Source organism: Bufo gargarizans, chromosome 1 (assembly GCF_014858855.1).
Source record: "Bufo gargarizans isolate SCDJY-AF-19 chromosome 1, ASM1485885v1, whole genome shotgun sequence".
NCBI classification, from domain to species: domain Eukaryota; kingdom Metazoa; phylum Chordata; class Amphibia; order Anura; family Bufonidae; genus Bufo; species Bufo gargarizans.
In genome coordinates this window covers 346,216,612-346,232,866 of record NC_058080.1, presented here as the reverse complement: position 1 = coordinate 346,232,866, position 16,255 = coordinate 346,216,612, and the positions used below count along the sequence as shown (strand labels likewise).

General features: G+C 41.7%; 1 protein-coding gene across 2 annotated transcripts in view; it reads left to right on the top strand.

Moving 5' to 3' along the window:
* Positions 1-16,255, top strand: part of KDM4B (lysine demethylase 4B) — a 157,073-nt gene that overhangs the window by 82,936 nt on the left and 57,882 nt on the right. For both annotated transcript variants that reach the window (XM_044306685.1, XM_044306692.1), the window contains exons 13-14: positions 14,224-14,402; positions 14,557-14,743. In XM_044306685.1, the coding sequence (XP_044162620.1) occupies positions 14,224-14,402; positions 14,557-14,743 (366 nt within the window). The remainder of the gene's footprint in view (positions 1-14,223; positions 14,403-14,556; positions 14,744-16,255) is intronic.

Below are 16,255 nucleotides of genomic sequence, written 5' to 3'. Positions count from 1 at the left end.
TTCCCAATCCACCCTTCCGGGTCGTTTGGTTGATAATTCTCCTCCTGCGCAATCCAGTGGAGGACCTTTGGCACTTCCTAATACACCCTCCGGGGTTGTTTGGTTGATGATGCATTGCCTGTGCAATCCAGTGGATGGACCTCTAGACTTCCCATTCCACCCTATGGTTAGTTTGGTTGATAAGCCCCCACCTGCGCAGTTCACAGCTGGCAGGGGCGAGGTTCTGAGGGGTAGACTTGCGCGCAAGCTGGCCACAGTAGGACATCCTTTCTCTGCGTATATCTTCACTCCCCCACCCTTCCACCCTCGGACATAACTTCCCTCCCCGGAGAGGGTCAGTCTGAGGGGGGAGGGATCACTAATTCAGACTCTGTTGTGCACCTGAAGCAGTCTCCCAAGATTGCATCTACGGTGGCCAGCAGTACTGTTGTATGCTTACCCCCTTCCATATGCAGAGTCATTGCACTTCTACGGGAAACAGTACTCGCCTTTATATATTGTCCCCTTCCTTAGGTGGACTAAGTATGATAACACTGGTTTTCAGTGCTAGATGTATTCCCCCCCCCCCCCCCCTTCTGTAGGTGGCGGAATTACATCTTCACTGTGTTCAGTACCTGACGTATGCATTAGCCCCTTCCATAGGTGGCGCGATGACATGGTGACTGGTTGCAACATCTGCTGTAGGCGTTACCCCTTACTTAGGTGCAATAATTGCACTCCCACAGGGTACAGGGCTTGCCATATGCACTAGTTCCGCCATAGGCATTGACCCCCCTTCTTAGGTGGAGTATTTTCCCTACCACTGGCGTACTTGCCGTATGCATTCCACCTTCCATAGGTAGGGTAATTGCACTGCCATTGGATTCGGTCCCGACTGTCACGCTATCCCTTCCATAGGCAGAGTGTTGCACATCACCGTGCTTCCTGTTGCATTACCCCCTTCCACTAGTGATCCACTAGCGGGGGAATAATAAGCATCTTGGGATGCCGCAATTCAACTGAACCAAGACTTTTACGGGATAGTCTCAGACCTCCCCCACAGTTTTGCACTGACGGGGCAATCGCTGGCTACTACTGTGGGAGTGGTAATTACAACTACATACTGGGGTGCTTACTGCACAGCTCCTTCACAGGTGGCAGATTCTTCTAGAGAATACATAAATCCACGGCACACTCAATAAATACTATGTTTCAAAAGAATGTTGTATTTTATTGTTGTATCCAACACCAACGGATATTATAACAGAGAAAGCAGGGCCAACGTTTCGGTCCTAACCGGACCTTGATCACGGCCTGTAGGCAATACAGAAAAATATATATGACATCACTAGGTTGTTGGATCACAGTAATCAAATATTTAAAAGTAATATAGTAGAGCAATGGAGGTCCACATATTGAAGAGAAAATCATGGGTGAAACAGCTGAATGGGTATTGGTCTAACCCATAGTGGAGAAAATGGGCCACAAGGTGAGAGCTGGTCAAAGGCTCCAGATCCGCTCAAATCAATGTCGTGTGTTAATATATGTACTAAAAAGTTATTAGCACCAAGACAAAATTATTTTAGATATAGATAATCAATTATTTATATAGTTTTAGACCTGGCAACAGGAAAAAGGAAGCGAAAAGAAAAGGGGGATCATGGATGACCAGCTATCAGCCTTATAGTTCAAATTATCCACCATGGGGTTGTCAGACTGGCAATAAATACAAATTAAGCACTAAATTTCATATATTATAAGGAGAGCAAAGTTATACAACTGAGAAGTATGTGCAAAGTTGACATTAAGAATACAGTCCCCGATCAAATAGAAGAAATAATCATGTTCTTACCAATGTGCTTGTGGAACGATGTGTGATCGTTGGTGGTATAGGGAAGACTATCGTTGTGCAGTCAGTTTATAATGGGCAGACTCATGGAGAGCGGCATCTGACGTCATCAGGCCGTGTCCCGTGTGTGTGTGTGGAACGCAAAGCGCATAACTAAGACGTCATAGCTAGGCGTCTGGTTGTGTGTTGGAACGCAAGTCGGTATGTATGCAGATAACACTCACGCATGCGCTATCTATATTATCGCCCACGGGGACACACACAGTTCCAAAGCATTAGGTATGAGAATATGGATTTTAAGGGCAGCGACATCTTGATGTTTAAGGCGACAGTATGTACAAAGAAATAAACAATACCATCCAATATAAAAGAACATGAGAGAGACATATTCAAAGTATCTTGTCAGAATAAATCAAAATAAATCAAAACCGGCATATAGTCAAGTTGTTCGTTTCATAATGTAGATCATTAAACATCTTGTGTCTTGAGTTATTGTAGTATATATCATCATCAGGTTGGATTTCCGGTCTCAGTTCTCATAGATCTCATTGGATGTCTGGGTTAGTTACAAATATGGATTAGTATATGTTAGTACAAAATAATCAGTAATGAGGGTAGTATATATTCATACAAACTAATAGGTTTATAGAAGTACAAATGGTACTCGGATTATTATTAGATGAATTGAAACAGTGACGTTTGTAATATTAGCGACCGTCACAACAATTATATGATAGCCATTAACATCAAATAGTTATAAAATAGAATAAGGATTAGGATGTATTAAGAACAAAATTATAATAAAAGACAAAATATATTTATATTTATAGGCCTACCTACACCTATGTGTCAGCGCGTCTAGATGGAAAAAAAGATAAAAAAGGGAGCATATAGTTATTAAAAACAATTATGATCGAGAACTTAATTCAAAGACATATCCATAAATGTACTACATTAGTTGTACTAAATTGATCAAAATAATAGATCAAACTCGCGGTTTAATCCATATGGTGTGATAGTTTTTAATTCAGAAATCCAGAAGGACTACCTTTTCCGCAATAAAAGTTTGCGGTTGCCGCCCCGTCTTGGCATTGGTACATGATCAATGATCTGAAATTGTAGTTGACTGACCGTGTGTTGTGACTGTAAAAAGTGATGGGGTATGGGAAGTTCAGTTTTTTTGCACCTAATATCAGATTTGTGTTTGCTGATCCTGTCACGAATGGATTGAGAAGTTTCGCCAATATATGTCTGGCCACATGGGCATTTGATCATGTAGACTACATAAGATGTTGCACAAGTATAATAGCCTTTGATATTATAAATTTTGCCAGAGTGGGGATGAGAAAACGTGTTACCTTTTTTCACGTTGGTGCATTGCGCACAATTTAAACAGGGAAACGTCCCATTTTTCAAGGGAGCCAGGGTAGGCTGTATAAATTTGGGTTTCAATGGGCCAATATCGGCATGAACCAGGGAATCTCGATAATGTGTTACAAGCGCCCACGTAACCTCAGAGATTCCCTGGTTCATGCTGATATTGGCCCATTGAAACCCAAATTTATACAGCCTACCCTGGCTCCCTTGAAAAATGGGACGTTTCCCTGTTTAAATTGTGCGCAATGCACCAACGTGAAAAAAGGTAACACGTTTTCTCATCCCCACTCTGGCAAAATTTATAATATCAAAGGCTATTATACTTGTGCAACATCTTATGTAGTCTACATGATCAAATGCCCATGTGGCCAGACATATATTGGCGAAACTTCTCAATCCATTCGTGACAGGATCAGCAAACACAAATCTGATATTAGGTGCAAAAAAACTGAACTTCCCATACCCCATCACTTTTTACAGTCACAACACACGGTCAGTCAACTACAATTTCAGATCATTGATCATGTACCAATGCCAAGACGGGGCGGCAACCGCAAACTTATTGCGGAAAAGGTAGTCCTTCTGGATTTATGAATTAAAAACTATCACACCATATGGATTAAACCGCGAGTTTGATCTATTAATTTGATCAATTTAGTACAACTAATGTAGTACATTTATGGATATGTCTTTGAATTAAGTTCTTGATCAGAATTGTTTTTAATAACTATATGCTCCTTTTTTATCTTTTTTTCCATCTAGACGCGCTGACACATAGGTGTAGGTAGGCCTATAAATATAAATATATTTTGTCTTTTTATTATAATTTTGTTCTTAATACATCCTAATCCTTATTCTATTTTATAACTATTTGATGTTAATGGCTATCATATAATTGTTGTGAGGGTCGCTAATATTACAAACGTCACTGTTTCAATTCATCTAATAATAATCCGAGTACCATTTGTACTTCTATAAACCTATTAGTTTGTATGAATATATACTACCCTCATTACTGATTATTTTGTACTAACATATACTAATCCATATTTGTAACTAACCCAGACATCCAATGAGATCTATGAGAACTGAGACCGGAAATCCAACCTGATGATGATATATACTACAATAACTCAAGACACAAGATGTTTAATGATCTACATTATGAAACGAACAACTTGACTATATGCCGGTTTTGATTTATTTTGATTTATTCTGACAAGATACTTTGAATATGTCTCTCTCATGTTCTTTTATATTGGATGGTATTGTTTATTTCTTTGTACATACTGTCGCCTTAAACATCAAGATGTCGCTGCCCTTAAAATCCATATTCTCATACCTAATGCTTTGGAACTGTGTGTGTCCCCGTGGGCGATAATATAGATAGCGCATGCGTGAGTGTTATCTGCATACATACCGACTTGCGTTCCAACACACAACCAGACGCCTAGCTATGACGTCTTAGTTATGCGCTTTGCGTTCCACACACACACGGGACGCGGCCTGATGACGTCAGACGCCGCTCTCCATGAGTCTGCCCATTATAAACTGACTGCACAACGATAGTCTTCCCTATACCACCAACGATCACACATCGTTCCACAAGCACATTGGTAAGAACATGATTATTTCTTCTATTTGATCGGGGACTGTATTCTTAATGTCAACTTTGCACATACTTCTCAGTTGTATAACTTTGCTCTCCTTATAATATATGAAATTTAGTGCTTAATTTGTATTTATTGCCAGTCTGACAACCCCATGGTGGATAATTTGAACTATAAGGCTGATAGCTGGTCATCCATGATCCCCCTTTTCTTTTCGCTTCCTTTTTCCTGTTGCCAGGTCTAAAACTATATAAATAATTGATTATCTATATCTAAAATAATTTTGTCTTGGTGCTAATAACTTTAGTACATATATTAACACACGACATTGATTTGAGCGGATCTGGAGCCTTTGACCAGCTCTCACCTTGTGGCCCATTTTCTCCACTATGGGTTAGACCAATACCCATTCAGCTGTTTCACCCATGATTTTCTCTTCAATATGTGGACCTCCGTTGCTCTACTATATTACTTTTCAATATTTGATTACTGTGATCCAACAACCTAGTGATGTCATATATATTTTTCTGTATTGCCTACAGGCCGTGATCAAGGTCCGGTTAGGACCGAAACGTTGGCCCTGCTTTCTCCGTTATAATATCCGTTGGTGTTGGATACAACAATAAAATACAACATTCTTTTGAAACATAGTATTTATTGAGTGTGCCGTGGATTTATGTATTATATAATAGTGGCATAAACAGCCTCTCCACTGAGCACCTCTGATTTGGGGACATACCCCTTCATTTTTGTGACGGTGTGCCTTCCAATCTTTTTGGCAGATTCTTCTAGTACTGAATTCGGTGGCCTCTGCGGGTGGCCCCCTCCTTTGCTGGAGTAGGGTGCTAGCAATGCAGTATAACTCCCCTTGCCTGGCTTCCTGGATACCTTATTTTATTTCGCAAGTGGGGCGTGGCACCAGTCGGTACCTTGGGTGCCCGGTACTCTTCATCTAGTGGCATATGGGTACCGCCAGTGGATACGGTGGCTATTCCACATTGTAGCCTCTTCTTTTTGGTGCTGGTTTTGGGCATGATTTATAACTTCCTCTGCCTTCAGGGGGTTACCTAGCAACACTTGTGTCCCAGAGACCCCCCCTTCCCCATCTCCATGAGCCTCCACTATTCCAGTCGGTCATGAATTTGTCCGCATCAATACGTAGTGCGTACACCATTGCACTAATATGGTGCGTGCGTTCCACCGAGTCGTGTGTTTTCACTGACTCTGTATTCTCTATCCACCACTCCTCCTTATTGGGAAAGTGCTTATACTGGTACTCTGGTTTGGCTACTACAACCAGTTCTCCTCTACAGGGGCAGATTTTACGCCTAAGTCTAGAGTTTGTGGTCGCTGCAGTGAGGCATCCCCCTCAGATGGGGGTCCTACCCTGGTGTTAGTTTGGCAGTTGCTCCTGTTCAGCACCCTTCCAGGTAGAGTTTTTAAGGCTCATAGCCACCCCGCAAGCCTTAGTAGCTCCTATGTTACTGCCTTCCCTCATCTGCATTGCACGGGGTATTCGTTGTGGCCTTCCGTTCCCCTTTTACAGGGAATCCTTCCCATTGGTCCTGCGTGTGCTTACTGTGTCTACACAAAGCTTCCCACCCTTCTATCCCAAGCAAGAGATCCAGAAGCATGGGCATGGACTTCCTGCTCTCCCCTTGGCAGGAGTTCCCCCTCCTCTACGTGCTTTCCCCCTCCCCCTCCTATTCAGGGTTCTACAGAAGATCATGTTGAAGGGCATTCCGATATTCCTAGTCACTCCGGATTGGCCCCTTTGCGCGTGATACACCGACCTCGTTCTCCTTCTAGGAGACGTCCCTTAGTCGCTGCCGCTCAGAGACTACCTTCTTCAGGGTCCGGTCTTCCATCAGCATTTAAGGTCTCTTCGTTTGACGACGTGACTATTGCAACCGCCATTCTGATGCAAAGAGGTTTTTTAGCAGATGTTATCCGCACTATGATTCAGGCCAGGAAGCCTGCATCGTCCAGGATCTATTACAGGAACTGGAGATCTTTCTGGGGAACCGGAACATTCCCCCACTTCGTTGTTTCTCTCCCCAGGGTCCTGTCCTTCCTTCAATCAGGGTTGGACCTTGGTTTGGCCCTTAGTTCTTGGCAGGGTCAGATGTTGGCGTTTTTCTATCTTTTTCCAGCATCCTCTGTCCCCTTAGGGCCTGTAAGAACTTTCTTTCTGGGAGTGGCACATACGGTTCCTCCGTGCTGGCCTCTTTTAACGCCTTCGGCTCTGAATTAGTCCTCTCAGTGCTCCAGGCTTCCCCCTGAGCCCTTGCGGGAGTTTTCACTCAGACTCCTGTCCTGGAAGGTAGTTTTTTTTTCTGGTTGCTTTCACATCCATTAGATGGGTGTCCGAGTTGGCGGTGTTCTCTTCCAGAGAACCCTTCCTGGTTATTCATAGAGACAAGTGGTTCTCTGGCCTGTCCCTTCTTTTCTTCCGAAGGTGGTCTCTGACTTCCATATTAATGAGGAAATTCCTTCCCTCACTGTGTCCATCTCCTTCACACCCTAAGGAACAGGAGTTACACCATTTGGACGTTGTCAGAGCTCTGAAGATCTATTTAGCAGCCTCCGATCCCTTCCGCGGTACGGACTCTTTTGTTTTACGGCCTCCAAGGTGGAAATCGCACGTTGGATTTGGTCTGCAATTACTGACGCATACTGCGCCCGGGACAGGGTTCAGCCCCTAGGTGTCACTGCTCACTCGACCAGAGTGGTGGGCACATCTTGGGTTCGGAGGAATCGCGCTTCGGCCGCACAAGCGTGTTAGACGGCTACTTGTCCTCCTTACACACAGTCACAGATTGTAAGATTTTACCAGGTGCATACTTTGCATCGGTGGACGCTGCCTTGGGCCGCGTGGTTTTGCAGGCGGCAGTTTCTTAGATGCCTGCAGGGACGCTTGTTTCCATGGGTCTGTTGTTTTTCCCTCCCTGTGGACTGCTTTCGGACGTCCTACGGCCCAATGAATATGGGCGAGAAAAGGAGATTTTTGTATAACTTACCAGTAGAATCTTTCTCGCTCTTCATTGGGGGACACTGCACCCACCCAGTACTGTTGTTCAACCACAGTTGTAGCTGTTGCTGGTTTGAACCCCGTTGGGTCCTTGGCATGGCTGGTGTTCCATGTTTTTTCTTGGTTGGCTTGCTTGGAAGCTCTCTCTCCAGGCATAGCTGCCAGCTTTTACTAGTGTCAACGACTCCTAGAGGACATTAGCTATACCCACGGTTCCTGTGTCCCCCGCAATGAAGAGCAAGAAAGAGATTTTACTGGTAAGTTATACAAAAATCTCCTTTTTGGTCCAGCGTCCTCTCACTGCGAACTGCCGTGCTGCGCCGGAGCTCCACCCCGTGCCCATTATAGTCAATGGGAATGGAGCGGCGGCACGGATCCGCTAGTGTGAAAGTAGCCTAAGTGAAATGTGACATTACATCTAGCTGAGCTAGCCCAACAAGGCATTGTGCCTGGTGAACAGTGAATTTCCTAATGACAAATTCAGGACACAGCCATTTTACACCTGAAAGACCAGGCGTTTTTTTGCAAATCTGACATGTCATTTTATATGGTTTTATATGGTAATAACTTTAAAATGCTTTTACTTATCCAAGTCATTCTGAGTTTTTCTCGTGACACATTGTACCACATGGTAACGGTAAATTTGAGCCAATATGATTCACCTTTATTTGTAAAAAATAAAATTAAAATAATTATAAAAATTTACGGAAAATGTGGAAAAATTTGCAATGTTCACAATTTGAATTTCTCTGCTTTTAAGATACCTCCTAAAATAGTTATTACTCAACATTCCCCATATTTCTACTTTATTTAGACATCATTTTGTAAATGTCATTTTTTATTTTTTTGTAATGTCAGAAGAATTTTCAATAACTTCCAAAACCCACTTTTTAAAGGACCAATTTGGTTATGAAGTCACTTAGAGGGCCTTACATAATAGAAACACCCATAAATGAACGCATTTTGGAAACTACACCCTTCACATTATTCAAAACTGATTTTTGAAAACATTGTTAACCTTTTAGGTGTTCCTCAACAAAGGAATATGGAGGTGAGTGTTTCTAAATTCTGTCAAACACCTGTTTGGTCCAAGGTGCACCTTCCACCCCTTAAAAATTCCTTAAGGGGTTTCGTTTTCCAAATCGGGGTCACTTCTTCGGGTTTTCTATTGTAGGGAGTACCACAGGATCTCTTCAGATGTGACATGGTACCTGAAAACCATGTCTGGTCTGCTAAATTCATGTCGTCTTTTCCCTTTTGAGCCCTGCTATACGCCCAAACAGCAGTTTTAAACGCACATATGGGGTATCACCATATTCAGGAGAAAATCAGTAACAAATAGTGGGATGCATTTTCTCCTGTTCACCCTTGTGAAAATGAAAAATTTGGGCCTAAAGTGAAATATTCTTATAAAACCTTTCATTTTTCATTTTCACAGCCATGTGCTTTTAAATTGTATGACAAGTGTTTCTAAATTCTGTGAAACACCATTTTGGTCAAAAGTGCGTCTTCCACCTTTTAAAATATTCCTTCATGGATGTTTCCAAAATGGGCTCACTTCTTGGGGACTCTTGTTTTATTTCAGAGTCTCAGCATTTGTCAGCCAATGCTGTGTAAATCGCCAAATTAGGCCTCAAATGCTCATGGTGGTTTTTTTTTGTTTTCGTTTTTTGCTCCTGAGCCCTATTGTATATCCAATTAAGAGCCACATGTAGAGTAGTTCTACAAATTGCAAACACAGAACTAGAGAGATGACTTTTCACATTGGCACAAATTGGGAATAAAATTGTGGGCAATAAAATGGCATATCTGTGAAAAAATGTAAATACCTTCCATTGTACATTAGTTTCGGGTTAAAAACATTTGAAGTCAAAATGCTTCCTACTCCCCTTTGAAAGATTCCTTGTAGGGTGTAGTGTTCAAATTGGGTTCACTTCTTGAGGGTTTCCCCTGTAGCAGTACCTTGGGGTGTCTTCAAATGCCACAAAGAACCTAAAACTTTTTCCAGTGAAATCTGCTGTCCAAAAGCCACATGATGTTTCTTCCCTTCTGGGCCCTGCTGTGTGCCCATACAACGATATACGAGCACTTATGGGTGTTGCCGTTTTCAGTGGGTAACAAACTGTGGGGTGCATTTTTTTTCCTATTACCCTTGTGAAAATGGGGGGAAAAAAAATGGAGCTTATGCACCATTTTATAGGATGAAATAATTTTTTTCATTTTCACAACCCAGTGTAAATTCTCTGAAAGGCCTATGGGGTCAAAGCAGTCAGTACACTCCTCCATAAATTCCTTGAGTGATGTAGTTTCCTAAATGGGGTCACTTATAGGGAGTTTCCACTGTACGGGTACTTCAGTGTCTCTTCAAATGCAACGCCGGTTGAAGACCATTTCGGCAAAACCTGCCCTCCAAAAACCATATGGTGCACCTTCCCTTTTGAACCCTTCACATACAGTTGCAAGAAAAGGCATGTGAACCCTTTGGAATTATATGGATTTCTGCACAAATTGGTCATAAAATCTGATCTTCAAGTCACAACAATAGACAATCACAGTCTGCTTAAACTAATAACACACACATAATTAAATGTTACCATGTTTTTATTGAACACACCATGTAAACATTCACAGTGTAGGTGGAAAAAGTATATGAACCCCTAGACTAATGACATCTCCAAGAGCTAATTGGAGTGAGTTGTCTGCCAACTGGAGTCCAATCAATAAGATGAGATTGGAGGTGTTGGTTACAGCTGCCCTGCCCTATAAAAAACACACACCAGTTCTGGGTTTGCTTTTCACAAGAAGCATTGCCTGATGTGAATGATTCCTCGCACAAAAGAGCTCTCAGAAGACCTACGATTAAGAATTGTTGACTTGCATAAAGCTGGAAAGGGTTATAAAAGTAATCAGTCCACAGTAAGACAAATTGTCTATAAATGGAGAACGTTCAGCACTGCTGCTACTCTCCCTAGGAGTGGCGTTCCTGTAAAGATGACTGCAAGAACACAGTGCAGACTGCTCAGTGAGGTGAAGAAAAATCCTAGAGTGTCAGCTAAAGACTTACAAACGTCTCTGGCATATGCTAACATCCCTGTTGGCGAATCTACGATACGTAAAAAACACTAAACAAGAATGGATTTCATGGGAGGATACCACAGATGAAGCCACTGCTGTCCAAAAAAAAAATTGCTGCACGTTTACAGTTTGCACAAGAGCACCTGGATGTTCCAAAGCAGTATTGGCAAAATATTCTGTGGACAGATGAAAGCAAAGTTGAGTTGTTTGAAAGAAACACACAACACTATGGGTGGAGAAAAAGAGGCACAGCGCACCAACATCAAAACCTCATCCCAACTGTGAAGTATGGATGTGGGGGCATCATGGTTTGGGGCTGTTTTGCTGCTTTATATGCCTTCTGGAGTGGCCCAGTCAGAGTCCTGACCTTAACCCAATTGAGATGCAGTGGCATGACCTCAAGAAAGCGATTCGCACTATCCCAAGAATATTGCTAAAGTTAAACAGTTCTGTAAAGAGGAATGGTCAAGAATTACTCCTGACCGTTGTGCACGTCTGATCTGCAACTACAGGAAACGTTTGGTTAAAGTTATTGCTGCCAAAGGAGGTTCAACCAGTTATTAAATCCTAGGGTTCATATACTTTTTCCACCTGCACTGTGAATGTTTACATGGTGTGTTCAATAAAAACATGGTAACATTTAATTCAAGGGAAGGTTTTGCCGGAATGGTCTTCAAGCAGCGTTGCATTTGAAGAGACACTGAGGTACCCGTACAGTGGAAACTCCCTATAAGTGACCCCATTTAGGAAACTACATCACTCAAGGAATCTATGGAGGAGTACACTGACTGCTTTCACCCCATAGGCCTTTCAGAGAATTTACACTGGGTTGTGAAAATGAAAAAAATTATTTCATCCTATAAAATGTTGCATAAGCCCCACATTTTTTTCCATTTTCACAAGGGTAATAGGAAAAAATGCACCCCACAGTTTGTTACCCATTGAAAATGGCAACACCCCATAAGTGCTCGTATACCGTTGTATAGGCACACAGCAGGGCCCAGAAGGGAAAGAACATCATGTGGCTTTTAGATAGCAGATTTCATTGGAAAAAGTTTTAGAAAGATCAGATCACATTTTGACCAATTTGTGCAAAAATCCATAACATTCCAAAGGGTTCACATACTTTTTCTTTCAACTGTACAGCAGTTCATTACCAGGTATGTGGATTTTCTGTAAACAGCAGAATCAGGTTAATACATTTTGATGCTTTTTTACCCTTGCTGTGTTAGAGGAAAAATGCATGAAAATGCAAAAAAAAAAAAAAAATTTTCATTTTCAAACTTCACCTCCTATTTTCCTTTTAATTGTTATGGAACACCTAAAGGGTTAACAGTGTTTGTAAATTAGATTTGAAATGGATCATTATTGTTATGTAAGCCCCACAGTCACTTCATAATTTAATTGGCCCTTTAAAAGTGAGTATTTTTTGTTTAAGAGGACCTTTCACGGGTCTGGACATTATCCTATAACTAGTGGGTTGTGTAGGGCACAGTAAAGTCATGTTACAGTGCCTACTAGTTTCTCTATGTGCCGCTCCGTTCGCCCTCTGTACTGGTGTCCCGCCTGGTATGTAAATTCATACCATAGGTACAGGGAGGAGGCGTTGGCTGTTTTTCAATGGCCGTCTCAATCTCCCTGGCTCTGAGCTGTCCAATCGCAGAGGAGAGCATCACAGTCAAAGAGAAAAAAAAAGCAAACCTTCTCCGTGGCTGTGACGTTCTCAGCTGCGATTGGACAGCTCATTGAGAAACGGGGCCCTGCACAGCCAGCTTGTTATATGATAATTTCCATACCCTTGATAGGTCCTCTTTAAATTGTAAAAATTGCTTCTAAAGTTGTAAGCCTTCTAACGTCCTAAAAAAAAAAAGACCTTTACAATATGATACCAACATAAAGTAGACATATGGGGAATGTTAATTATTAACTATTTTATGGGGTATGACTATCAGTCTTAAAAGCATTAAAATTCAAATGTTTCAATTTTTTTTACTTTTTAGGATTTTTTATTTATTTTTTTATTATAAAAAGGTGAATCATATCAATTCAAATATATGACTGCCATGAGTACAATGTTTCACGAGAAAACATTCTCAGAATTGTTTGGATATGTAAAAGCTTTCCAAAGTTATTGTCATATAAATGAACACATGTCAGATTTGCAAAAATCAACCTGGTCCTGGCTGTTTTTTGAAGGGGTTAATTGACCATATCGTATTTTGGAAAACTGTAAATAATTCTTTGTGGGATGAAATTGAAAAAATAAAACTCCAGTTTCATCCTTGATTATTTTTTTTTTTGTGTTCTCACACCCATAAGGCTGAATTCACATCACCATTTTACCTTTCTGTTCTTCAGATCTGTCAGAAGAACAAAACAGATCCGTTATTTTTAGCATCCGTTATGATCAGTTTGTATCGCTTCTGTCAGAGATCAGTTGTTTTTGACTGTCCTTTATTGTAATGTTTTCTCCCATCAAAAATAACAGATTTTTAACAGAAGTAACACAAAATGATGCAAACTGATCATAACTGAAGCTAAAAGTTATCAGTTTGTACTAAAAATCTGTTATTTTTAGTACAAACTGATGCTGAGTATAACTGATGGTTAAAATATCTTTATTTTTTTATTTTGATGGATCAATCGGAAGAATGGAAAGCTAAACACTGATGTGAATGCAGCCAAAATTTTTCATATTTCCGTCTATTCCGGCTCTGTGTGTCATCAAGATCGGTCGGTCAGCTGTTTGAAGAGGCTGCTCCAGTAAGTGCCCCAGCCTCCTCTTAGCTTTCCAGGCACTGTAACAGTTTATAGCGGCTGTGCTTGTTATGCAGCACATCACTAGGGACTGAATTGTGCCTAGGCCATGTGGCTGATGATCGTGGCATCACTGGCCTAGGAAGAGGCCACAGCATTCACTGGATAATTGTCTTGTTGTTGTTGTTCTCCTGATGAACAAGCAAATGGTTGTTCATTGGGTGAATGCATCATTGATGAGTTCTGGGTTCGTAACTTTTTCATGTACAGCAATATAATTTGCTGATAATACAAGAATCACATTAGTGTACAGAGTCGAAGGAGCCCCTGTAGAATAGATGGCATGAGATTTTCATTTTCTCCATAAAAGCTTCTCAAAAACACAGTGAAAATGTATCACAAACCCCAAGTGTGACTTATCCTTGAGGGGATGACAGTTTTTTTTTTTTTTTTTTTTTTCCGTTGGACTGCACCATCCACAGGAAAATTTTACAGTTCTATGTAAATTCTAATTATTGCACTACTTCCCGAACCACCTCTTGCAGATTCTATTCCATTCTCTGGTGAGGATGAAGCTGGTGACTCTGAAACGCTCCCTAACCTTTTGTCACACTTGTGGAAGAACAAGCCACCAAACTTTCTCGCGGAGAGGAAATTCAATGCTGTAGCTGCCCTGGTAGAGCCATACTGTGCCGTGTGTTCCCTTTTTTATCCTTGCCAACAGGTACTGTCATTCTGTTATTTCTAGTGATGACGCCTTCATTCATCCTACCTGTGTCTACCCCCTGTATCATCCTGCTCCCTATCAAACTTTGAATTATCATCCTATATTTTGCTGCTTGTAATGGAGTTTCTAATGATGCAGAAATGTTTCACAGGCTATTTCTCAGCTGTCTGAGTCAGTCAGTCCTAAGCGAGGACAGAAAACAAAGCCTATTATACCAGAGATGTGTTTTACACCCAGTGAGAGCAACATGGATCCAATGCCAGTGAGCACATATATTGGAGAAGATGGTTCTAGTCCATTGCTGTCATGTGTGAAGTGCTGTGTGCAAGTCCATGCCAGTGAGTTTCTTTATTTGTCCCTTATATTACAGCATATGTCCTTTCTTCACTCTAAGTGCACGAAAAACTTGTTCACTTGCAAGAGAAATATTAATCTTGATTAATACAGATGAACAGGTCTAAAAAGGCCTAAAAGGGGTATTCTGGACAGGGAAAATTCTTTGAATATCTCTTACTAAAGCACATCCGTGGCAGAGGTTCTGGCAGGAACCTCCATCTGGCATAAAAAGGAAGAAATACTGCCACGTGCTGCTTTATTTTGTCCAGTATTCATGCCGGAAAGCCGAAGGACCCCATTGCAGACAATGGGATCCGGTGGGCACCGGCAGCTTTTGCTATATGCCAGGTTCGGAGATTCTGGCCTTGACGCCCCTTGTACATTGGGCAGTTATTGGGAATGAGTGCCTTTACATTATTGGGAACCCTGCTTTCCATTAAATGTCCTGTGTAAATTTGCCACCATTCACCTGATGAACGAGCACATGCTTGTTCATTGGGTGAAAGGATCACTGAATGAGGCACCTAAACCAGTGCTTCTGGCAGCAGATTGTCTATGCATTGTTTGTGTGGGGAGAAACAAACACTCTTGATTGCTGAATGGAGCAGCTTTCACCTCCTGTGATGAGCATGCAATTATTGGGAACATAACGGAGCTCTGTTTCAGCCTCTTGTCCAGTAAGAGGAGACTTGTCACGCTTCCCCCAGCTTCCCTGCTCTTTGGGTCATGACAGAGCTCACGTTTGCGTTCATGCAATGGGGATATAAAGCCATGTGACCTCTGGCACAGACTCTTGGAGGAAGGGTGACATGTTGTCTCCTCTCACTGCAGGGGAGGTTTAGACAAAAGTAAAGACTCCATTTACACAGCAGCCAATGTTTGGGGGGAAAAAGCATTGCCTGCCTATGAGAGGAAGTGAAATCTGCATTTACTTGTATCAATCTCTGTATGGAGATGAGCCGTTACTCCTGCTATTGCTTGTCGCCATAGAGAATCATTGTTTCTGGGCAACAGATCGCTCTTTACACAGGACAATCTGCTGCCAGGAAAGGTTCCCAGGAACCCTGCTGTCTGATAATTGTCCCAACCATCGGCCTAAAAGTACCTTTAGTGCATAATCAAAAGTTACAGGACTGGGGAAAACTTGAACCTGCACAATTACAAAACAGCACATATTTCATCTCAGCCTGAGGGTGCTGATAATTTGGGGAAACATATCGGAGGGGTTGTATGGTGCATAGCTGTAATAACAAGGTGCTATGCCATAAACACATAAGAGTAGTGTGTACTGCAGTCGCAGTGCTCGCCTGCCACACAGCAGACAATACACGCGATATTGTTGGTGAAGCTAATTAAGCTAACCATATTAAAGATAGAACAAAATTGTAACTCAATTGCAGAAGCGCCCCTCCTCCTGCAGCCACACACCCAGAACACCATTCATTTAAAGGATAACTGTCGTATTATTATTATTTTTTTGAGTATTGGATTGTGGTGATTAATATCTCCTTGGT